The sequence below is a fragment of the Siphateles boraxobius genome, unplaced genomic scaffold (genome assembly GCF_051911475.1).
Source record: "Siphateles boraxobius isolate OS27281-9 unplaced genomic scaffold, OSU_SipBor_1 41, whole genome shotgun sequence".
Taxonomy (NCBI): Eukaryota; Metazoa; Chordata; class Actinopteri; order Cypriniformes; family Leuciscidae; genus Siphateles; species Siphateles boraxobius.
Window position 1 is genome coordinate 9356966 of NW_027509042.1, and position 26523 is coordinate 9383488.

General features: G+C 36.6%; 1 protein-coding gene across 1 annotated transcript in view; it reads left to right on the forward strand.

Moving 5' to 3' along the window:
- tex264a (testis expressed 264, ER-phagy receptor a) overlaps nt 1–26523 on the forward strand; it is a 69245-nt gene that overhangs the window by 38972 nt on the left and 3750 nt on the right. The window contains exon 3 of the mRNA XM_077198156.1: nt 20634–20814. Coding sequence (XP_077054271.1) covers nt 20634–20814 — 181 coding nt within the window. The remainder of the gene's footprint in view (nt 1–20633; nt 20815–26523) is intronic.

Here is a 26523-nt window from a genome sequence, read left to right on the forward strand (position 1 = left end):
AGTTGTGAATTTAATTAATGAAAAAAGGGAATATAATAAAAACAATGTTCACTTAAAGCAGATAAAGAAGATATTTTCTTACCTGACTTTTTTGGTACTCATCTAGAAATTTTTATTGTAAATGTGTTTCCATTATCCCTCCAAAACTTTTATGCAATTTTTCTAAATGTGCATAAAAATAAGTGGGTGGCTAATTAAACATTTTCTAAAAAGAGGATAAGAAGTTTAGTACTAACATTGAAAAAAAGTGTAATGGATAATTTTTTTATTTAAAATCCTGATATTATCTGCAAAAATGGCCAATCAGACCAATTTGATAATTCAAAATATGAAAATATTGACTGATTCAGTGTAGTCCCTAGCATCCCAAAGCATCCCATGCCCACATGATCAAATAATTTCATGTTTGTTGATTGTCTCTTTCCTAATAAATGGTATTTTCTTATTTATCTCCCCATTTCACTATTGTGGACATCCACACAAAAGGAGACTGAAAAGAGTAAGTTGAGAAACGTTTGTTAGCTTTCATATGCAGTTATTGTGTGCTAAACAAGTATCTACTGCACAGCTTCGAGCTATTGCCTGCTGGCTCTCAGAATGGATGTCATGTAAGACTGTTTTGATCATTTGGAGAGAAAAAAGCTCCCTCCTAGGTCTTTTAGTTTCCCAGAATTGCCTGACCGAAACACCACTAAACATATAATCAGCCTGTAAACATTAGCACACCCCGTCTACTCATTCTACACATTTTATTCACATTCAGCTAATGCACTCTGAATGGCACTGTGCCTGTGTTTGAAAGTGATTTCAGCTCTCATCTATCCCGTTGGGTTTTTAAATTTCTCTCTGTCATCATTTACCTGTATTATTTCCATCTCAGCCTCGGGCCATGTGGTTCTGGCCACAACAGCACAAACTCTTGCTGGGAAACTGGATGGGGACTTGGACTTAGTTTTTTTTTTTTTTTGACCCATATATTCCTCTACCCTCCCCTTTAGTGCTGACAAAGCTCTCTGACATCCCAACAGGGAACTACAAAACCAATTAGCAAGTTTTCTATTTTTGTTTTTGTTTTTAGCAAGTGCAGAACTTCAGACTAGAAACCAGGCCAGACTTAACATTACAAATCTGGCCCATTCCACAGCACTGTAATGTGGATATTAGCAGGAAGCACAGAGGTGCAGCAGACAGCAAACAAAAATAATTGTGTCGATTCTTTTTTTTAGCTCCATTAATGAAAGATTTGGCACTGCATCATCAGGTGTTTGTTTTGGTCTTCCCTCGGATAATAGGACTGTGTGAATAATATTGATTCCTTTGTCGGTTTTTGTGGACTAATAATGGAGCTGCATGTATACAGCAACATCCTTCTGCTCGTATGGGCTCATGGTTGTGTTAGCGTTTTAGAATTGCTGAACGTTTGTAATCATTTGAAGAATGCTTCAAGCTCAACCTCAAGGTTAACCTTTAATGATGCCCAGAGAGATGCTGCCGGGCTGTCTTGCGCTCGGTATCTGTGAAGTGAAGTTATCTGGAAGAACTGAACAGCTCATGGCAAGAACTGACACGCTGACAATCATCAGGGTTATTTTTAGAGATTGACCAAAAAATATATATCTGAATCGAATCAGTCATAAATATATTTGCGACCGATTCAAATTATTTTCATACTTGTGTGTCCAACAACAGGATCCAGGACCATCATTTTGTATTATGTTTTTAATTACTTTCTAAATTATCAAACATATACAATAACAATGTACAAACAAAAAGCACAAAAATGTATAACAGTTAAAGGGGTGGTAAAACGCATTTTTTCGAAGGCTTGATTGTGTTTGTGGGGTGCACTGTAACATGTGTTCATGCTTCGTTTTTTAAAAATTGCATTATTTTTCATATTTTTTACCTTTATTCTACACTTCTCTTCCCCTCCTTGTAAAAACAGTCTGATGGTTTGCTGGTTCTATGAAGCCAGTCCCTCAAAACTACGCAATAGGGCTCAGATTGGTTAGCTGGCCCAGTGTGTTATGATTCGCTAACCGTCTAGTGCATGTTTTCCGGAAACGTCACACCCCTTACCTTTACCGGTAGTTTTCTATGGTAGTTTGTGCTTTGGTGTATTATAAACAATGGCATCAATAAAACCAATCGGACCCGGGGAAACATTAGTGAAGATGATCGAGCAGATCCTGTTCAAGAACGGCTGTTAAACGACGTTTCAGAAAGGTTTGTTTTTTTGTTGTTCTCTCATTACTTTTTAGATACACTGTTATTTAATTGTACTAATTATTATAGAATTACAAAAAATAAGCTTCATAAACAAGATTTTCATATAATCGTTCTAACAAATGATACTACAGTCCTCAAAGGGATTTTTTTGAGGAAAGACTGCGTATCTATAGTGATCGTTTCTGACTGTATGCCACCGTTACTTTTGTATTTTTAGAACCATTGTAGACAAATATCTGTTGACAGAACTATTAACCCAAAACAAACCCTAAACATCGGCTGCCAAATCAAACACAGAACCGTTTAGCATGCTTGTAGATAAACAAGCATGTAGATAAACATAAAAGCTCTAATCAAAGAATAATTTACACTAATTCCAAAAAATGTAATAAGAGATTAAAAAAAAGTTTGTAACGTTCGGTGTTTGTCGGATAATGTTAAGTATGAATGAGATTTTAAGAAACCAGCAGATCCAAACAGCTTTGTCATTTGTTTACTTCCTTGCTACAACGTACAATTAACAATACGAACTATTACAGGAAAAAACATCAACGAAAAATAAATCATACTTACAGGTTGTGGCCCGTAAACAAAAGCTTCTGTTTTTAAAGTTGGAACTGCTCCATCTTTCAGAACAAGCCGATGTGCGAATCCTGCATTGAGCTCGAGAAGATTGTGGAAGCTTTCATCCGTAACATGTGCAGCACATAGAGCGAGATTTGGGTCATAATTATGAGGGACCGAGTTAAAAATAAATTTTAACCATTGATCCCTAACTCCCTCGTCCCTAGGAAGGCTGAACAAAGTGGACCTGCAATCCGGATGAAAATAACAGCAGCATTTCGACGGCATTGCGAAAACTCATCTCCAAAACAGCATTATAAAATGGCCTCACCCCGCTTATTAAGTATTCTCGGAGGAGGAGTTTATGTAAATAATGGGATATGCTGACGTCAGCAACTCTCGTGGAATGTCGTGTAGTCCAAAACCGGCTGTTTGCTGTAGCAAATATCTCCCTTTGCTTTGAACTTTGAGCGCTTTAACTTTGCAGATGTTGTTTATGCTCTTTTATTACACACTAGCTAAAGTTAGAAAAGTGAAATCGTGTTTTACCACCCCTTTAAATTATATGAATATGCATACCTGCATAAATTATACAAATACCTAAAAAATTTTAATAAGAATAATGTAAAGAGAAAATTCAGTCTTCCTGGAACAGACAATTAGAGTTTCTATAAGAAAATATAGTCACATAGTCTCCACAATGTGTCAGATTTATGATTAAGGTTATGAGTTAATTTCTCAAATGAAAGCTGATATATTTGTTATCTACAAGACCACTGCAGCAAAAAGCCTTTTTATTTTGCAGAACTGATTATTAATTGTGTATTTAAGCTTCGATGCAATAATAACTAAAAAAAAGTGTTACTTCTACTACTACAACAGCTACTACTAATAATAATAGTAATACATATTCATAATTGTATCAGAAAGCATTTTATTTTTATTAATAGCATATTGAAAATCTAATAGAATATTGAAATCTAAATTGCCTCAATTTTATACATAATATTTATAGAATGTTTCTGGAAAAAGTGCAAATGTCTGTAAACAACAAGAAAAATATTTATTGATTGAATTTAATAACTATTTCTTAATAAATTGCTATAGCAGCATGATTATGAATTCCAAGTGTTTTTGCTTCAGTAAACGAGTAGATGACAGATTAAATATCAATTCAAATCAACATGAAACTCACTGATACAAGAACTGGAGCTTAGTGCAAACATATACAATTGTAATAGACTGAATTCGGATGTAAGTGATCGCTGACTTTGCCCTGTGAATATGTGTGATGTGTTGCTTCAGGGCTTGCCTTATAGACTATAGTATATGTTTGTGCGCACCAAACGCTTGTCAGCTTTAGTGAGTAACAATTTATATTCAGTAAACACTGACTTATCTTTCTCTGTGAATGATGCTCTTCATTTAAGTTTAGGTATGCTGTAATAAAATGTTTGGTACACATCACCACAGATTACAGTCTGCATCTTCCTGTAGCAATGTCTGGTGTCTCTGTTTTTGCAGAGAAAGAAGCACAATAGTTTGTCAGTTCTTCAGTGCGAATTGAAGGTAAGAAGAAGCTTGCAAGAGCATGTTCTCAGAGCAGAAAAAGAGTTGGTTGGGCCCTTAACTCTACAGGTTATTGAGTTGCTGTGACTGTTGATGATGACTATGTAAATGAAGCATACAGATATGTAAAATCAGTCCATTTTGAAGAAAATACGTACTCAGAGTTGGACACACAAAAAGATTCAAGCCTGTTGTTTGAGTCTCCATCATAAGAAGGGTCATGATTGCAGATTTTGGGAAGCAATGTGGTTTTGATTACATGTATATTTCCTGTTCAGCTAGTTTGAATAAGCAGACTTGATAGGAAAAAGCAAGTAGTGTAACCTCTGATTTTCAACCTGCATTGTATTGTTACAATATTTATATTAATCAATGATATACAAATGTTCAAAACGACTCATTGCAAGGTTTCTTTTATCATGTTGCAGTTGGCTTCCATTTTATAAAAGAAATAACCCACAAAACCCGTGTGTTTTTTGTATGCGATTTCACTAGGATTAAAGGTCCGTTCTAGTCTGGGTTTCCCCATGCTGCGTTCCCGCTGCGCGATTTTATTCACGCTGAAAGGCAGTATGGATACCATGGTCCAGATTTTCGCCTAATCTAGGGAACCAATCACAGAACGGGGAGGGAGCAGCAAGACGATGACGACATCTATGCGACACACCGAAGCAGTTTGTTTATTTCTATGGATTCAACATGGCAGCAGACGCGAAGCTACCTTTTGATGCAGCCTTAGATATTGTTCTAAGTTGTTTAGAATGCAAGTTTATTTTGAAAAAAGAGCAGCTTTTGCACAAACGACAATAGTCGCTGAACGTCATTGTTTACACAAAAATATCTTACCCATCGTCTTCTTCCTTGTCTAATTTCTGTCGCTCTACATACGTCATATGGTATAATTGAAACGATTGGTTATGTGAAAAAGAAAAGTCAACACCACAACTAATAATAATAATAAATAATAATACATTTTATTTGTTTTGCACTTTACATTTCAGCAATCTCAAAGTGCTACAGAGCATATAGTAATATAATTAAAAACTCAAAATCAGTAAATAGTAAAAAAAAAAAAAAAAAAAGACTGGTGTGAAAAGGCTCCCTTTTTTATGTAGCTACTTCTCCATTTCATTTCATTTAAAAAAAAACGTACTTCTCAACACACATTCAACTGCAGTCTCACATTCTTGGTTATATAACAAATCCACGCATAAACTGCATGGTAAAACATTGCCACAGTTGTTCACTGTAATATTGGCATTTAAGACACTTAACTGTTAAATTTTGACCAAAAAAAAAAGATTTTGTTTGTGAATTTGTCTTCTATTTCTCACATTCTCAGGAGATGACCCCCCCCCCCCCCCCTCTCTCTCTCTCTTGTCTGTCTGTCTCTCTTAAAATCACAGTCATTAGTGCAGGAAAAGAGGTTTCTTAGCAGTGAAGACAGTAAATACAGACTATTAGTGCTGTGCTCTTTCTGCACTAATAGTTGCTGGCCAGGGGTGAGCCAGGGTCCAGGTGCAGGGGTCAGAGGCATACATCCTCATGTTGTAGACTTTTAGAGATATGCCAGCCGAGCCTACATAATATATATATTTTTAAATGGACTAGTCTGTGCGTTACTTGAATGATAAGTCAAGTAGTTGGGCCTAAGAAAACATGGTTTCGGGTTGAAATGTCTCACATCAGATGTGTTCATTAGAATGTAAGGTCTTGAGATGCACAAGTTAAAGTATTTTTCAACTTGTCACAGCTTCTTGAAAATACAACATTCAAGACAGGAGACTTAAAAGAAACGATACGCAGTGGCCGAAGGTGTCTGTAGCAGCAGTGTTTTAGAGGAATTCTTTCTAGAGGAAACTTTAAGATGATACAATCTTTTAACGCCATATCTGAACGTTCTTTTCTGAATCCTGTCTGCTTGTCTTTTGTCTGCTTCTCTCATTGACATCATCACACTGCAATGTGAGAGCTCAGGCAAAAATCAGTCCTGATGTCTCAAGTGTTTTAATAGACCAGATGTAGCTGGGTGTCAATTTGCATGCTTGTACTACTCACTAGGCTAATTTGTTTTTTCGTTTGTTCTTCGTTCATGCGTTCATTCATTCATAATCCATGAGAATAGTCATTTTATTTTTGCTATGTGTTTTTTATTATATAGTTGATGTGTTTTTTTTACATAAATAAAGGAAGGGAAAGGCAAACACTCTCAGTGGTTGACCTAAACATCTTGGATATAAAGAAAAATAACAAATTGACAGCCATGAATATAAGCAGGCTTCCATCTACATGTCCACGTTCATATGGCTGTCAAGTGCCTGTTTGTCGACGTATCTATCCTTGTCAGATTTGTTGGATGAGGATATATGTCCAATATGCACATCTGACCCTGACACTGCCAGTAGCACATTTTCTGATGACATGATGTGACTAGATGAGATAAAACTGTCATTTCACTATATACTGCTCATTGTGTGTGTGTGTGTGTGTGTGTGTGTGTGTGTGTGTGTGTGTGTGTGTGTGTGTGTGTGTGTGTGTGTGTGTGTGTGTGTGTGTGTGTGTGTGTGTGTGTGTGTGTGTGTGTGTGTGTGTGTGTGTGTGTGTGTGTGTGTGTGTGTGTGTGTGTGTGTGTGTGTGTGTGTGTGAGTGTGTCCTACCAATGCCAAGCGTAAATGGATTTTTAATTAGCTGTTTCCACATACCATTGTGCATGTCTGTTAGGGAGCAGAGAGAATAGGCTGAGCTGTGTTGTATATGTGTTTAGAGAAAAGAAAAGGTTGGTGCAGAGATCTTTACAAGGACAGACTCACCAGGAACTAAATACAAGAACACAGAACATGTGATGAAGTTTTCCTTCTAAGTAAATAAGGGATTCTGAAACTCATCATTTGTGGTTTTGGCTTAATCTCATGAATACTGTCAAGAAATTTCTGAAGTAAATTAGTTATATTTTGCAAAAAAAGGGAAGGAAGCCCATTTTGGTACCATTTAGATTTTTTACCATTGTGATAAAAAAAATCAGAACATCCCAGTTCATAGTAACTAGTAACCCACTATAATAGAAAATTATGTTTTTTAATGTTATAATGTAATAAGCATTTATTTATTCATACACTGCCCGGCCAAAAAAAGGTCGCTGTTTGCATTGTCAATACTAGACCTTGCATCTCTTGATGGAAATAACATCACAACATTTATTTCCATCAAGATGTGCATCAATTTTTGATCAAGATCTTGTATTAACAATGCAAGAGTCCAGTACTCCGTTAAGTCTCCTCCAGCACATCCCAAAGACTTTCAATGAGTTTCAGTTCTGGACTCAAGAGGTGCCAATTCATGTGTGAAAATGATTCTTCATGCTCCCTCTTAACCATTCATTCACAATTTGAGCCTGAGGAATCTTGACAATGTCATCCTGGAATATGGTCATGATATGTTTTCATACATGGTTGTTGAAGAAATGAAAAGCTACACACTCCAGCAATAACATATAACATAGTAGAACCATAATAATCACGACAATAATAATTTATTTAAATTCAAACCAATTTTAACTCTTTTTTTTTTTGACATAAGACTACTACTAATACGAATACTATATTAAGTAATATATTATTATTATTACCAAAAGCAACCAATAAATTATTCTCTTGATTTTGTGCTTTAATGGCTGGGACATTTCTTTGTGAGATTCACCCTTTTAAACAACAGAATCGTAATTTACAATTGCAAAAACAGTTAGAAAGTGTGACTGTTCGGTTAGTGTTGATTGGCTGTGCTGGGGGAGAATGTAACCAATCGATTTAGGACTTCTGTGTCGACTCGGGCACCGCCGTTGACTAAGTCCCTACAATTACTGTTCATCAGGAAATCCATCGATCGGCAGGGTACACACAGTGCACACACACCCACCCACACATACGCAGACACACACTTCACAAAGACGCGCATTTGCACAGGCACATGACGTCCCTAGTGTGTTCATTTGTTCTATATGGACAAAAAAGAGAGAAAACTTTCATAACTCTGTCGCCGGTTTGGACATGCCCGCGCAGATGGAGGGGGGAGAATAAAGGTGTTATCATGTAAGATAAAAATACAGCCCTCTTCAAGCGTGCGACCACAAGGGATGGTCGGAATTGAACAGCACCGGAGGTGTGAAATGGAGTTTGCTTCTGTTCTCACAGATCCGTGTGTCCGCGAGTGTGTGACAAGAGTAAGAAAGTAAATAGGCAGGGGAGGAAGGGCTCCGGGGACTGTCGCCAATTGTCACTGTGATTTGTGGATGTATTAATTCCAGCGTCTGCGCGTTGCCCAGGGATCCTTGTAAGAAATCGCTGGTCTAAGAATAGGCAGGGATATCTGTCGTTAGCTGGAAAGTTTGCGAGCAAGGATGATCAGACCTTGCGTTTGAAGCTTGTGGGCAAAGGAAGCGGGCATGCTGTTGAGATGCTCTTGAAGCTACTTCCTGTCACTACTTATATGAGACTTAAATGCCCCCCTCTCTCTCTCTCTTCCTCCGTCTTGCTTGAACTATCTGTCTCCTCCTCTCTCTGACCTCTGCCTCATTATTCAGTGGACTGTCGGCCTCATTTGTTGTCTCACAAGTAGATGCGTGTGCTGTCAGCTGCTGTCCTCTTGTCTTATTATGCCCTCAGGTGACTGATAGGCCTCCTTTTTCTCACTCACTTTTGATGGGCATGTCTAGTCGCTCTCTGTTCATGATGCTCATCTCCTGCTCCTGCTGCGCTTAGCCAGTTTCCTTATGAATGAATGATTTTGAATGAAAGACATGATTACAGATTGTGCTTACTTTTTTATTCAGAAGTGTTCACTTTTAAAAAACAAAAACATATCTAAACATCCCTATAAGGGAGCATAAAATTTTGTTAGATTTAGGTTTAAACCCATAAATACTTAAAACTATATTTATTAACTATTTTTTAAAGATGTTTGGTTTTCACTGAAAAACAGGACAAAATACCGTTTGAGATTTTTTTTTTACTATTAATAAAAATATATTTTTTTATATCTGCTTAATGATTTTTTTTACATACTTTTGTGTAAGCTCCAAATACTCTGTTAAAACAATATGTTTTTTTTTAAACATTTAATTTAAATTTATAACTGAAATTAATTTAATATTATAATTAGAGGTGGGCATAGATTATTTTTTTTAATCTAGATTAATCTCACTGTAATCTTGGAATTAATCTAGATTAAAATGGCTCATTTGAATTCTGCAGAAGGCATTCAGAATATGTGTGCTACCCAAATAATGACTAAAAGTAAGTCTTTGAGAATAGTTCGCCTCGTGTAGGGATGTGAATTTTTGCCAAAAATGCCATTCGACAATTAGAGGAGCAAATGCACGACGTATGTACAGTCCGTTTTTGCATCGCCAAACCATCGCTCGTTAGATCAAAAAATAATGTCATATGTCATAATGATTTTATGTGAACCTGCCTTTACCGGCAATAGTCTCCTCCATTTTATACAAATTAGTTTTCAATCAATGTAAACAATTCTCGTGACTATGTCTCTGCACAATACACACACATTACCGCGGGATGGCGGGTGTTCATTTCATAAACTGTACACAATGGTAGCTTTAGCTTATTTGACCTGTTAACCTTTGCCAGTGCGCCGACGCTCTGAAGCGTTTTTTTGTAGCCTATAAATGAATGTATATGTCCAAAAAACGGATAATGTCATACTTTTTAGTAGTGCTATCGTTGCGTAATAATCTGTTTGGTTGTAAAATGTATTACCTGAATGAAATGAAATCGAATGTATCGTCCTGTGACAGCTTACGAAGATGTTCAACTAATAAAGATATTCATCGCTGGCAAAAATATAATGCATTTGCAGATTTGCTTTCACTTGACTAAACTGTAGAACCACGGCCACTTCATCCAACACTCTTGATGTTCTTAAATCTTCCTGTTACGAATCCGAGTCGAGTGTGATTGAACGCGCTTCAGACGATTCATTCAGTGCCTGAGGAACTGAACAGATCATTCAGACTGATTTGCGAACCGATTTAGACAGATCTGCCAACTTGTTTGATGAAGTCTTTGAACAGAATCGACTCAAAAGAGTGATTCATTTGTAAATAGAGCATCGCTCATGCCCATAGAAAGATACAGCGCGCTTGGAATAAACTCATTTAACAACATGTAATTGCATTAAAATAAAGTAACGAGAGGAACGTCGCCCAACGTAACATGTAAAATTGTACACCTTGTGTCCCTGACAGGAAAATACCCTGCATGGAATTGCGCGAAAATATAACGATATTCGAAAAAGCTATTTTATGATCCCAACCCAACTTTAACGCCGACATTTTTTTTTATCGCCTGATAAGAGTCTCACGTTAACGCCGATAACGGCCCACCAATAATTATAATTTAAAATGTATTTCGGTCTGCCTCGGTCGAAGCATGATGTTAATGATTCATTAATGAAACCATAATAAATTAAAATAAATTAAAGAGGAATTATTGCCTAATCCTGATATGTATTAATACTAATATTTTGGATTTATATGTATTTTAAAAATAATTTATTTAATATTTAATGAATCGTATTGTTTTTTTACTCCATAAAAGTTAGGTATAGAATTGAGTAAAAATACTGTACAACAACATAAAATTACTGTTAAAACACCTTTAAAGCAACATACTTCTCTGCAATATTTTTGTCACAAACTAGCAGGTAGGCTGGTGTTGTTTAGAGGACATCCACTTTGACCTGAAGTGGTTATCTGACTTTATGGCTGACAGAAATACCCTCAAAGTGAACATAAATGAAGCAAATACAGGCATTGTACAAAATACCATATAGCCTAGTTTTCATTCTAAAGTGTATTTGAAATCAGGGTATAGAGAACACACTTATTTAATTGCTGTGCTATCAAATTTGGTTTTGAGATTGGAGAAATTGATAAAAATGATGTCTGTAATGAATATTATTTCTACGTTAATTCAGTTAGTTCAGGCTAGAATTTTAAAAAAGTACATTTTATATTAGTATGCAATTAAAGCTTGAACTCACAAGTACATTTTACTTGGAATTCTTCAAGTCAATATCAAAGCTATAAAATTAAGTACTGGTGTTCCCATCATGCAATGCCACTACGGCATGAATAGTAAGGTTGCACTGTTTTCCAGTTGTATTAACACTGTTTTATCATTGCTTTTATTGTTGCTATATTTTGACTTATAGATGCACTTTAAAAGAATAACTTCATTTATTTGCTACATTATTTGAGTAAAATTTACAAGCAAAGAGTGAGTAAAATATACTTGAATCAGAGTATTGCAAAGTAAACTTCAAATGAGCAAGTAAAAATAACACAATGAACTCCAACTGGCCAAGTTAAATGTACTTATTACTTAATTCTATACATGTGAAATTTATTTTCTGTATGAAGAAAAAATACTGTATGAAGTAAATGTACTTGATGATTTTTTTTTCAGTGTAGTTATAGTCAACACTGTGACGACACTAATAATAGCTGCTTAGCCATTATTAGTGTCGTCACCGTGGTGACTATAATAAAAGGTTTCTATCAATTTCAGAGGGCAAATTTGATGCTTATTGATAGAAACCTTTTGGTTTGACACATGGTCACTGAGCAACTCTCAGTTCTATGACTGGCCTGTGATTGCGCTGAGAAAGGTGTGTATTATGTAACAGCAGGAGCCCAGGGAGATGAGGGAGATTGGGGATGTGTTCACCTGTGAGTGCTCACATTCTGTTTGTGGGAGGAGAAAACTCCATGGAGCAGCTGCCTGAAATAACAAAGTCACAACATTTCCCTGGAGTATTTCCCTTCTGTCACTCTTTTCCTTGGATTCTCTCTCTCAGACCTCCTCTATATTGTATCTACATTGTACAGTGTGTTTACAGAAACTAGCTCATTTGAGGCTCCTTAAGAATGAAATTACAATATTTTTTGATGATTCAATGAGCATGCTGAACAATTAAATGTGTGTTCTTCCTAGTTTTACATATGAATAGATGTGAGTCCTTTATTATCCACATGTTGCAAAATGAGCTGCTGCTGGTACAAATATGAATGCATTTTCTATCATTTAGAACCGCTTTATTGTCTGCATATTCCAAGATGAGCTATTGGTACACATATTGATACATTTTCTATCATTTGGAGCCACATTAATTAGTTACTAAGATGATTTCTTGTTAAGTTGCTCTGTTTTTCTATCTTTGCAATATGTCATTTTCTTTTTTAATTGACCTTTCTATCCGTTTTCCTTTTCTTTACACAAGTGGATTTAAACCATGTTGGCTATCCACCTTCTAATCTCTTATATTTCTTTTGCACTTGTAGTCAAACTATTCCTTGAATTTGTTTTGTGATTTGGTTTGGTTTTACTGGAAGTTGTTTAATTCTGAATGAACTTTCAAATTACATTTAATTGATTTTAACCTGCTAATGAACTCTTAAGAAAACCTTTGTAGTCCAGGTTAGAAAAAAAAACAGTTAGGTTTAGGCAACCTAACATCCAAATTGAGAATGTGTAATTTAACATTCGACTTCTCTCTCTCTCTCTCTCTCTCTCTCTCTCTCTCTCTCTCTCTCTCTCTCTCTCTCTCTCTCTCTCTCTCTCTCTCTCTCTCTCTCTCTCTCTCTCTCTCTCTCTCTCTCTCTCTCTCTCTCTCTCTCTCTCTCTCTCTCTCTCTCTCGCTCGCTCTCTCTCTCATGTTATTGGCTTGATCTTTCTGTTTTACCTCTGATTTTTTATCATGTATTGTCAGGTTTTGTCTAGCCTGTCATGCTTCCCCCGTCCTCTCCATCTCTGTGTCCAGTCTCACAATCACAACACTCTTTGACAGCAAACAGGAAGGGATTCAACACTGATGTCTTAATACAGGCCATTAGCTTGACGGTCTTACTCATAGAACGTGGCTGAAGCAGGGATGCTTTCAAAAAAATAAAACACTTGATCAGAATTTAAACCATAATATTATGAACAGACAGTAGCTTTTACACTTTGAGAACAAAAGATTTACAGCATTAATGCAAACGCCTATTTGTCCATATTCCACCATGCAGAATTTAACATATCTTTGTTTTGGATCTAACATACATGATATTATAAAGGCGTGTTATTTGCAAAAATAAATAATTGGCTTTTATATTATTACTGTACTGAAGCCACTGCAAGTTATTAAAATATTATCTGAAAAATATTGACTAGATTTATCGTTTTCTGAACACTATTAGAGTAATGTTAGATGTACAAATTAAACCAGAAGAGAAACATCATGTTGATTTTCCCAATAAATATCATACCATTCCAATAAATAGCATTATCATTTTCATAGCTCCAAAAATGTATAATAATAACAATTACCCCCCAGAACTCTTCTTTGAAAACCCCTGTGAAGAATGAAAATGAAAATTGAAACAGGCTATTTAAATTCACAAGAGAACTGATAGACAGCTCCATCTTGTACACCTCTCTTGTTACCTTGGTTTTTGTGGTTGGGAGTTGGTTAGTTGGAGGGGGAAAAATGAGCGTCCTTTTAGACCTTTTCTTTTTTTATATGTATAGGCTATATTCTATGCTAATGTTTCTTCTTATTCATGCTTCATATTCTTGTGTTGTCTATGTGATTTATTCTATTTACTTCATCCAGAGACAAATCTTTTCCAGACACCCACAGCTCTCAAGTCAAAAATAATGTTTAACCGCAAACATTGAGAGGTTTATTCCAATTCTTTCAAAACTATTCTAAGTGCTGTTGTGACTGTGATGGCCCTGAGTGAACAAGTTCACTATCTGTGTGTTTTCTTTTTTGTCATTCATAAGTTTAACATGTCTTGAAGTGATTTAATGAGAGCACTTTAAAGATGAAAGCTGTTTCAGACATCACATGTGCTCTACTGTGCTACACACTTTAAACAGCTTGATCTATAAAGCAGTAATTGGCCTGGACTGAGCTGAATCATAGCTGGAATACAGGATCTATCAGGACTCATTGACTTTCTCGGCACAAATCTCACCTGTCGATGAGGGAATAAATAGCCTTTTATCTCTATGGCTGTACAGCGAAGTCTTGGACAAGTATCAAATCATCATGACCTGTTTAAAGTTTGAAGCTTGTTTCAGCATGTATAGATATTTCTTAATGATATTCCGTCAAACTTAATGGATAGAGATTCGGCCAACGCTTAGTGTTTAACTCTTGACGCATAACAAATTGGAGAAGTGGTGCTCATGTGAATGTGTCCTTTACACTAATTTCTTGTCCTGTCTCCACTATATCTGTCTCAAAAAGAGCTCAAAGCTTCCTAGTATATTAAAATACAACTTGGACACCTGTACGGCCTGAAATGGTTCTGGCCTAAGATGGTTTGGCTGGTCTGGTTTGATTATTAGGGATGCATGATACATCAGTTGGCTACTGTATTGTTCACTGGAGATTATAGTATAGGTTTATATGGGATATTTAAAGCTGCCGTCTGCAACATTTTTTTGATCATATTCAGTGAAATCGACACTACAATCCGACAGAACAACATAAATAAAGTGGTTTTAGAAAAAAAACCGAGCTTCTAACTCCACCTGGAGCGTTATTTGTCTTGCAAAAACCCACCGCTCCCGGATCATCGGGTCCAATCAGCGCAGGGAGGTGTGAGATCTGACTGTCAATCACAGGTCGTGCACACCCCACCCCTCGCGCATGTTACAATCACATGCACACGCCTGAAGTTCGCGCAGTAAGGAAGAGTGATGGCGGAAAAGATTCCAATTCCGGTTAACCTCAAAAGCTAGGAGGTCAAAAACAACACAGGAAAAGAGAACACCTGCTGAAAAGAAAGAAGTAAAGAAAGAAAGCGACCGTGCCCGTAAATACTGTAAACCAGGATCAACATCGGATCGGCATTTGAAAGGTAGAGAGATTTACGTGATTTAATTGGGTTCAAGCTGGATGCAGAGCTTGCAACATTTCTTCTCGACAGGTAATTGTGCTTTATCAACCAGTTACTTTATTTCTTAGTGCTATGTTAGTAATCTAAGTATGTTTGCCCAAATGTGTTGGTATGGATAGGTAACGTTAGCACTTGTTGGGCAGATTCGTTAGCTTTGTTTGCACTGAAATCCATGTGAACGTAACGTCAGGTGGATAAACATGTCCAGATGAAGGGATAAAGTTCGGCTTTTTGGAAGAATCAATGCTACTCTATCTTTCTTGCGAGAGTAAGAACAGTAGTAAAGCTACTGTTATTGTATGTGCTATCTGACTAGCTCCAAATACTCCATGGTGTTGATGCATGCTGATGAGACGGGCACGTTCACAGAAAATCTGTTGCACACGCACTGACGGGCACGAACTCGGTGGGAGGGTATTCATTGATAGTGGGGGAGGGACATGAGAGTTGTAAACATTCAAAATTTTGCCTAAGTCCACTCAGTCTGCCAGACTTGCCGACTGCAGCTTTAATTGTGCATGTAGATTTGAATGCAGTCTTTAAAAATAATAATAATTTAATAACAGTTTAATGTGATCTTTAGAAAACCTCAGAATAATTATCCATTGTTCATAATTGTATATTATGTTGTGCATTTTTTTTATTCAGCTACAGCGATATCTAGATGTCTTTTTCCATATAAGGGATTTCCTGGAATGTCATAAAATGTATGACTTTATTAGTCTCACTTGTGGACCTTCTGCACGAGGGTATGTCCGGTATGAATTAAACAGACATTACAAGAGAGACTATTTTATGCTCCATAATGCTCACATCACCTTATTTTGGGTATATCAAATATTTAGCTTTAATATATCACCCTAATTTTCTTTTCGGACCAATAACATTAAAAATGAACATTTATCGACCAATACCGATATGGCCACCGATATATTGTGCATCCCTAATTTTTAATATCAGTGCATCCTTATTTTAGCTAAACCATCTTAAAAAACCTCCAAATCACCTTTTAAGCTGGTTTAAGCAGGACTTACTTAAAATATGCTGTTGTTATGGAACTTGGCCAGTAGTAACAACAGTGCAGCTGTTCTGTTCACTTTTGAGAGAAAGAGCCCCTCAGTCGAGCTCTCATGATTGTTTGCTCGCATAAAATGGATACTTTTCATCCCTCTGTGGAAGTGACGTTCACTTTCATTATCTCCTGATTGCACCCCGTCTAGCTCAGGGTAAGTGGAGTCATGTCGACTCTTTGGGCTGGGTAACGCTCGCCCCGCAGCCACTGCGGGTCTGGTTTTGCATACAAAAGGGCAACAGGGAAAATGGAGCATCGTCTCCGCATAATTAAAAATGTTCATGCCGGAAGCGTACTTTCAATTATATCAGGCCTGGTTAATCTAGTGGCTAGTTATTTATTTATTTTTATGATGGACGGGAAATGAAGATATTCGTAGCTCTGAGAAAAGGGTGACGCTGGAGCCCCCAGGTGTTATTTATATACGGATGTCGCTTTATCAACTGTTTCTCAGCTGTGCATTCAAAATGATACAGGTGCCTTACCATAGAAGCATAAGTATGTGCGTATGTGTGTGTTACATAAACATTTCAGGGTTGTCCATGAGTCTTTGTGTTATATTACAATACTACAGTGATACTAACTAAGGCCAATCCTGGCTTAATCTAAGCTGTCTGTGATTAGATAAATAGAGTTCACGGTTATACTGATCATTTAAAGGTAAAGTTTTGAGGTCGAACTAAACAGACCTCACTCCACACTAGTTTCATTGCTTTCTTTTTCAGTTTTTCTGTACTCAACAGCACAATTTACAAACCGTGATCATTTTGTAACATATGATCAGATATATCAGTCACAAAGGATATTGAGGTCTTGGGTTAATTAAATTTTAAAGTGCAAATATTACCTGTGACACCTACAGTAATGCTTACAAAGACAAAGTTATCGCAAAAACTTTGCTGCTCGGTGCACCACATGGTTCTTTTATAGAGTGCGAGCTACATACAGTACTCTTTGCTTTATTAATCATTATTAAATCTCATAGTGGGTAATTAGGTTCATTATTAGATTAAACAACATGCATGAAAGGTGTAAAAGGTGTTTAGAATTCCTGTTTTTTTATAATAGTCTGCTAAGTGCTTGTTGTCTTACTGATAGTGTCGCTCAGAGCCGTGATGGAGAGCACAAGCAGTTACACTAATGAGGTGTCTGGAAGATAGTTATTACTGCAATGCTATAGTTGACGCAGTTGATGAACAGCCATGAAACGACACCATTATAAGAGACTGAACGCTCTGAAAGGACCCCAGTGACATGATTAGAAAAGTATAACCTAAATGTAGGCTGCAGTACATTAATGCTCAGTCTTGACGGAAAGCAAACAAAAGTATTACAGACAGATTTTTGCAATTTGCCTTGGTGTTTTGACATTGTTTTCATGGGGGCGAAAGTGTGGAGTGGATTGTCTTTATTTTGTTTTTTCTAGCACTCATTATCAGTCCTGGTTCAAGGAGATGTGCTCTCATTTGCATATGGATCCCTAAGGGCTGGAGTCTTTATGTGTAGCCTATCAGGTGATTCATACTGCTTAGAGCAGGACTCTTATGCAGAGGACTAGAATAAAACCAACCAATTAGCCAAGAGAAAGAGAACAGTGAAACTACTAAACACCTTCAACTCCACTTCCCTGTTTTCCTGAGTCAGAGAAATGGGGAAACATGCTTAACTCTTTCCCCGCCATTGTGGAATTTTCCGTCTTTCCGTGTTTTCACTGTTATACGGTAGGGGCGCTATTATACATCTGAAAGATTACTGAATCTCCAATGAAAACACATGCGAAGAAGATGCAGAAACAAGCAATATTATACTACGAGCTATAGGTCTGTGCAAGCTTGTTGATGGACTCAATCTAGCCTACTCCATCGATGTTCAACGATGATTATCGTTCTGAATCCGATCTTTGACAAAAACAGGATTTTCTCAAAATATTGCTTACCCACATTTAGGTGTTGATAATAAAAGAATACATGAAGCTAGAATAAAACTTTTTTTCCATTGTTGTTGTTTAAAAGCAGAGGGTCTGTTTTTTTTTCTTTTAAAATGTTGCATATCCCGATATTCATTCAACAAAATATTCTGGGGGCCATGAAGTTTTGTGAAAATGGTCAAAAAGCTGGCGGTGTTGGCAACTTTAAAAGAGTTAATTGTAATAAAAGTAAATGTCACAATGCACAAATTCTTAAAGGTGCAGTATGTAATATTGACAATGGGTACCGCAGTCTAAATTCCAAATATTGGAGAGAGCTGTTTCCTCCGCCCCCTCCGCCTCAGTCTTGACTCGGGTTCCCAGATTGAGGACACGCAACGGGAACGGGCGTAGTTGACAATGGAAAACGACGAGCCTTACATTGTACGTTGATCAGCTAATGTATTGCGATGTTTTTGTTACTGAAGCTTTTTTGTTCGGGTAGTATCTGCGATCTCTGGCCAAGTTTGTTTCCTGGCTTCCATGGCTACAATACTCCGATTGCCAATTCCGGGTTCCGAAATACTATTGAGTAAATTGGCAGTGATCACACAGACCAAAACAAAAACAGACATTCCGATATGGACTGCACATTGAATAACTGGCTGTAGCATTGTTTTTCAGAGGAACAATATCTGAACTTGGCACTTTTCCTAGATCTCTGCAAACATATTATGGTGTTTTTATGTCAAAGAAATTGCATACAGCACCTTTAATTGACTTTCTTTGTGCAAAATCATATGCAAAAAACAGCTATATATTATTTCGGGTTTTTTTTCATAAAAACGATCATTCAAGCTGCTTTTTTCAAGTCCCTTAACATTTAACATATCTAGTAAATTTTAAAGGTTTGTCTTTATATCTTTGTGGAGATTTTATGATAATTATTTATTGTGACCATCAAGTTATTATGGTAATGAATGGCATGTGTCTGTTAAGTTTGTCTGTGCACATTTGTACATATATTTGTTTGTGTCTGGCCTGTGCCTTGTTTTATTATGGCACTTGTCATTTCTATGGGCCATTCTAAACAGTGTTACTGTATCAAAACAAAGCTCTTATCATGAAGAGCCTGTACAATTATGGAAGTTCTGTTCCTGAGGGCTTGGTGGAACATAACATCCTCCACATATATAAATATATATCAAATCATTCACAGTACAAAAGGATATTGCAGCCCCTGTCTGATGTTGCTAGCATCTGCATTTTATTACCATTCATCGCAAAGTATTTTCTGCACATTTATTCTGGTTCTATATAGGGAAACCTTAATGATGTTTTATGAAATGCCATATTCAATAATCTCACATTCTTACTTTATGCATTTTAAATCTGTTCTGATTTTAATGTAATCTGGAACCATAAGCTTCTAGTTGTTGGTTACATGTGAGCTTTATGATATATTATATCTAAAAATAAAACTAAGGCATTGCTTACTGTGCAGTTGCTTTGGTAGAATGGAATTAAATAAATAAATAGAGATTTAGAACATGGGTTTATAAGTGACAGTGGTTTATTTACATCTAGATGCTTTTGACCTTTTGTTAAAACATGCTAGACCTGTTATATCTAAATAAAAGTCCCGAATGTCTTAACCTTAGTTCACAATTTCACGCTTAGCGATTTTATTTGTGCAACAGCCTGATCAGCTTGCTGTTTTGCATTGTTCTTTCAGATCATTACAGTGGCATTTAGTCTTATCCTTAATTAGGCCGCTTCATTAAAAGCAGACTAATTGGTGTAAACTCCTGCCTAGTCCAGCTGCAAAGTTGTCATAAGGCTGGTGTGTTTGATCAGTAAAGGTCTGACCTAAGTTTGATTCTAATGAGGTGGGACATCATTGAAGGTCTTTTGTAGAGGACAGTGTCATTCCCTTCTTAACTATAATGAACAGAAATAATTAGTACTGAATGCATTAAAGAGCAAATAACTTGGTGTCACCACTAATTTTTCAGCCCATGCTTTGTTGTTTATAGCTATTACGTTACCCAATTTTTCAATAGAATCCCCTTTTTTCCACATAGATTTAAAAGGAACTTTAAAAGGAACAGTTGACACATAACTGACAGTTTTTTCGTTATTCACTCATCCTGCCATTCAAACCCGTATGATTTTCTTTCTTGCATGGAACATTGATATTCTTTTTATTATTGTTTTGAAGCAGTGTTCCCTGTTGGTTTTAGCACCGCACAGGACTGAATCGTATATGCATGAGTTGTTTATATGTTAGTATGCAGCTTTATTAAATTGACTTTTTTCCCCTGTAGGAAAGGAGTCTAATTGCGTACCCATTTCTGGAGATATGCAAAGGAGATCTGATCCATTACATGTGTCCACTAGAGAGTCAGACGGACTTCTGCGTGCCTGAACTTCTTGAGAAGAAAACATCTAGTGACATGGAGGAAACGGTGGAGCATAAAGACGCTGATGTCACAGAGTCAGGGACGGGTATGTTACTACACTCATCAACTTCAAATGAAAAGAATGAAAAGAATTGAACTGTTCTGGCTCCGGTGCCAATTCCACTTAATGAATCCGGTTCCTTCATGACTCATCTGTTATTTTTAATAAGCATGAGCAACATTCACATTTGTTGTGAAATTGAATGAAATTTATATTCACAACTACCCAAATACATAATGTAAAAAAAAATGATTCGGTGAATATTTTATTTTAAGCAGCTTTGCTGATTATTAGTATTTTATATATTTAGTGTTGATGATGATGATTAATAACAACAACAATAACAAAAATCAACATCATCATCAAAATAATCATGAATTTTACTTATAATCACTAAATAAATTGAAATATTTCAAATATTAAATGTTTAAAAATTTAAATTTAAATATTAGATTTAATATTAAAATAAATTAAGAGTACTAATTTATCTTATTGTTGTTATTAATAATAATATTATTATTCACGTCATTATACCTCTGTGCAATATTTGTTTACGAATTATACTTGTTTTGTATGATTTCATGATTGAAAGGCTCTGATGTTGTATTACACACAAGTGTGAAAAAATGCTGGCATTCTATTAATGGAAACAAGTGCCATGAAAAAAACTCTTGTCTCTTGATTCTCATCCCTTGTCCAGTAAAATTGCAGTCTAGCAAAGAAAAATAGTACATTTAATAGTAAATTAATAGTAGTTGTGTCTTTATGTAGTTACATGCATGGATACAGACATATGGGTCATGATGTTGCCATGTTCAGTTACCCCTTCTTGGGATCCGACACCATTACCCTCACTTCAGATGTTATAAGTCTCTCAGAACCTGCCAGCAACATTAAAACGACATGTGAGCGCTTGCATGAATGTGTTCATAAGGACTCATTCATCATGTGCATTTATTCCAGAGAAAATGCACAGTAGTCACACCTTATCTCTTCTGTCTCTGCTGTGAGCTCTGTTAAACTGAGAAAAATGAAGGCGCACAGCTCCGTCACAGCAGCAGTTGTCCACAGTTCAATCTGTGGTCAGTAAAACAAATGGCTGTGAAGATTGATGCTAAAGTCCAAGGGCTGTTTTCTGCTCTGCACAGCTAAACAGAGTCATTACTCCAGCGGGACAACAGCTAAGCTCAGTGTGTGTGTGTGTGTGTGTGTGTGTGTGTGTGTGTGTGTGTGTGTGTGTGTGTGTGTGTGTGTGTGTGTGTGTGTGTGTGTGTGTGTGTGTGTGTGTGTGTGTGTGTGTGTGTGTGTGTGTGTGTGTGTGCGCGCGCGCCTGCCTGCAGCTCTCTTAATTAAAGGCCGTTCAATCACAGCTGCTCAACTGGATCTGACAAGTGCAGGTTGTGAATCAAACTCCTTCATTTGGGGGATTGCAGGCCAGTTCAGAACATCTCTCTTTCACCCTTTGTCTTTCTTTCCATCCATTCCTTTTCTACCCTCTCTTTAATTTCTTAGCTGCTTTAACTTGAACGGAACCTTGAGAAATGCCTCCATCAGGGCTTGGATTTCAGTGCAGGTATATCAAGCTCTTTGGACACTCATTGGAGTTCAATGTGAATGTGCAGTGCACATACCTAAGCAGTATATAACCGTGCAGCAGTGTAACTGTAACAGGTTCAAATTGTAGGTTCAATTGCACACACAGACACACACACACACACACACACACACACACACACACACACACACACACACACACACACACACACACACACATATATATATATATATTTTTTTTTAAAACATATATATGTATATACACACACACACACACATTGATTATTGTAAATCAAATCTAATGTAAATGGTTTTATTATACTCATTCTCACTCACACTCTCTTTTACTGTACCTATAATTACGTAGTCCTTTCCTCTTTCAAAATCTCTTTTGTCTAAAAACATTTTACTGAACAAAAATCCTGAAGCTCCGGTAGCAATCCCACTGGACCCAATTTAGAAACTAATTCAGGCAAATGCGATTTAAGAGGCTTTCCGAGGAAATATATGCTTCAGCTTTGTTGAGATTTCAAACCGTTTGGAGAGTCTGGAAGGAATTTTTTTAACTGGAAGGTTTTTCTCACATATCAAATATTTGACCTGTTAGTGTTAAAACTGTTTCTCTTTTGTTCAGTGATATACAATGGTGGAATGAAATTTGAGAGGCCCTTCATATACATTGAATAAGTAATTAATAAATATATGTTTTATTTTATATTTTTATGTGTGTGTATAAAATATATTAAAAACATAAAATCAAATATGTTTTCCATATTTAATCGCTTGTGTCTATCTCCTGTGATCTGACACTCTGTGACTCAGGCAGGCCGAGATCCGTCTAGAACTGAACCCGATAATGACAATAAGGTGAGTTATTATGGACAGGAAAGTGATTAGGAAAAATGGATAGAGCTGGTGAATTAGGGACCCTCCGATCATCACGTTGTACTCTCTAGTGACCATTCTCCGATGTGCCAATGATCTTTTAGAGGGTGTCATCCAAGCTGTGAACAGAGCTAATTTCAGTGTCAAGGTTCTCAAGAGCACCAAGGGTACACTGTTTGAAGGACAAGTACAGGCACATTCCCCAGGACCGGAAAGCCCAGTCTAATCTTAGCGGTGCCCTTTTAGGTTGTTAAAAGGTTTCTAACATACTCCAACTGAGAGGTTATAATTAGCTGTGGTGATTTGGACAAGAACGTGCAGGTTTTAAATGAACAGTTTGGGTAACAGTTCCTGATTAAGCATCATTTGGCTTTATACTTATATATTGCTTGTATATTAGGGCTTATATATTAAACAAATATTAGGTATATTAGTAGATTAATTTATCTTGTTTAATGTGTTTATTTTGTTCATTCATTTGCTATAACCAGCAAAGTAAACCATCAGATTGAAGGATGATTGTCATAAAGTTACCTAGTTAAAGTACCTAGGCTGGTAGCGATTTGGCAGCGATCACATCATTATCTACATAGCGCAGCTGATTGGTTGCTACTACATCAGCTGCCAATGAGCTGCGACTCAACATTCAAATACTGGTAGTGTTGCTGTTAGGAGTCTGCAGTGTGCTTTCAGAAACCCTCCACCTTCCCCAGCTCCACCTGTATAGATCAGCAGCACCATGTCTTACTTGCTCACAGCAATGTCTGTGAATGTATTGGCAGTAGCAAGTCTTGGTACTTGCTTTGCAGAAGCGTAGCAAATCTGTTCCGCCAAGACCAAATACATTAACATTGCCATATTCATTACCGTGCCAATCTCTCCGAGAGTTGTCATGACAGAACTGTATTTTTTGCAAGGTTTTTTTACATTTTTTTATCCAGCCGAGAAACGCAGTTTGCAAATCATCTTGCCTTACAGCGGTGGCATGTTTTGACATTCCGTTCAGTCTGTATCACACAGAAACAATGACAGAATAGGACAGAGCTCATGTTTTAAAGTTAAACTGACACTGGAATGAATATTTCACTGAAAACTGGCAGCGTTTCTCTGTTCTTTCTGCCATCTCTGATGTAATAAGCCAGGTTTTCTTTACATTAGTGCTGTTTTGGACTGATTGTTTGAATAAATTAGCTTACTGGATCATTGGACTGAAAACTTTCTCAGAGTACTGATTCACAAACAGAGAACCAAAACCAGGTTAAGGGGTTAGAATAGGGATTTCCGCCGACCAGGGTTACAGGGGCTTGGGCCATTGTAGATGCTCAGTGTGATAACCAGAGATGGTCTTATTATTGCGAGATACAAGGGTCCATTGGAGAAAGTGTAACAGCTAACTTGGATCACGTGTGTATGCCTTGATAACCAATCAGTTATGAAGCAGTGAAGCCTCTCCTCCACTTATAGATTTAATATATATTTGAATTAAAATTATACATTATATAAACCCTTTTTTTTTTGGATCATTTTAAAATAGTAAAATATTCCATGTTCCAACATACAGTATAGATTCATATTGTTGTCATGGTTTGCATAGCGGAGTAGGCTCTTGCTTTGACCAAGAGTTTATTACTGTTCTAAAAAGACCATTCAGGCAGTTTGGGGAGGAGACATTTCTGTGGTGGGCAAATATAAGGTGTGTTGTGGCACCTAATGAGGTTTGAAAAGGTCTTCCCCTCATTGCTCCTCTTTTCTGCCTGTGTGAATCTCCACAATGAGCAAAGAGCTGGTGCTTAATTAAGATGCCATATCTAATATGTTGAGATGGAGATGATAGAGGGATCATTTCTATCCATCTAAAATAATGCTGGCAGGGAGGGACGAGAGGTTAAATTCTGGTATAGCTGGTATAAGACTCTCAGTGTAGATTGTGTATCCCTCTTTCATCCATCTCCATCCTCATTGTTATTCAGTCACTTTATTTGTCCAGTTTAAGCATTTAGTTTCAGCAAGGGATCGCTGAAACAGTCAACAGTCAATCTGACAATGAACAGTCATTTCACTAATAATAATCCAAAGAGATGACATCCTCTTGCCCAAACGATTTTTTTTCAGACTCAATGCCATTTAATTATTCTTCTTGTCTTCTTCCCGTTTTCAACAAAAAGCCCCTTACTTGATTTTAAAAAGCCCCTTACCCTAACTGTGATTAGGCTTATGTTCAATTATATATAAATAATCAATCTATTGACTTGTAAAGCCGCTTTGTAATGCATTTTCAGTGCTTTTCTGCCACAATCATATAGTGTATTTGAATCATCTTAATTTGGGTGGTTTTGTCAGTAGCTATTGATTAATACTAAAAATAAATTAGTATTTTGTGTAATTAATTAGATATTTTTAAATCTAATCAATATACAGCCATAGTAAAAAGCACATCTGCTTTGAGTCTTTGCCATGTTTAGCATGTTTGTATAGTAACCTAAACTCGATTCATAAAGCTGCATTTCCTCTTTAAGGAATTTCTTTTTTTAGCCAAGAGAATCACAGCTGTTTACCGACTTATAACCTTTAATTCTGAGTTAAATATTTGAAATCTCTTTGGAGTTTTTTTTTTTTTATTTGGCACAAACGCAGCCTTTGGGGGTTGTTTTAGCTCATATTTAGCGTTTTGGCAATTATAACTCTCACCTGGTGTGTGTCACGATAACAGCACAGCTTCTTGCAATTATACTGCTGTTAGTAAATGACTAACCCTCTGATGCTGAAATGCCATTAAAGGATCCCCAAAGGCTATCAGTGATAACAGCAGGACTTTAAACTACCATTTTTTTGTTTTATAATTCAAGTTCTTCAACTCAGCTTATTTTTAATGATAATGTACATTATATTCACTCAGAATAGTTCCTAATGGTATCAAAGTCCCCCTGTAGTCAATATTTGTATCCCTTAAAACTTCTCTTTGATCACCAAAAATGACATATCTAAACGTTTTTTTCATGCCTTAATAAAGCTTCAATGTAACTTTACACCCTTGCTTCCTTTAGTATACGCGGACCCATGAATATGCAAATTACACAATGACAAGTGGAAATACTGGTTAAATTCTGCCATATATGTTTGAACCAGAAACTGATACAGGGTCGTTTACAAGTCGATGTATCAGAATAGTAATGCGTTTTATGTATCGCTTTCTACAACATCAGACACACAACGGAAATTAATATGATTAGTCTTTGGCTTGACTACGTTATAAAATGGCTAATTATGTGTTGCTAATGTTACACGAACCATGTTCGCGTTCGCCATCTCAGTCTG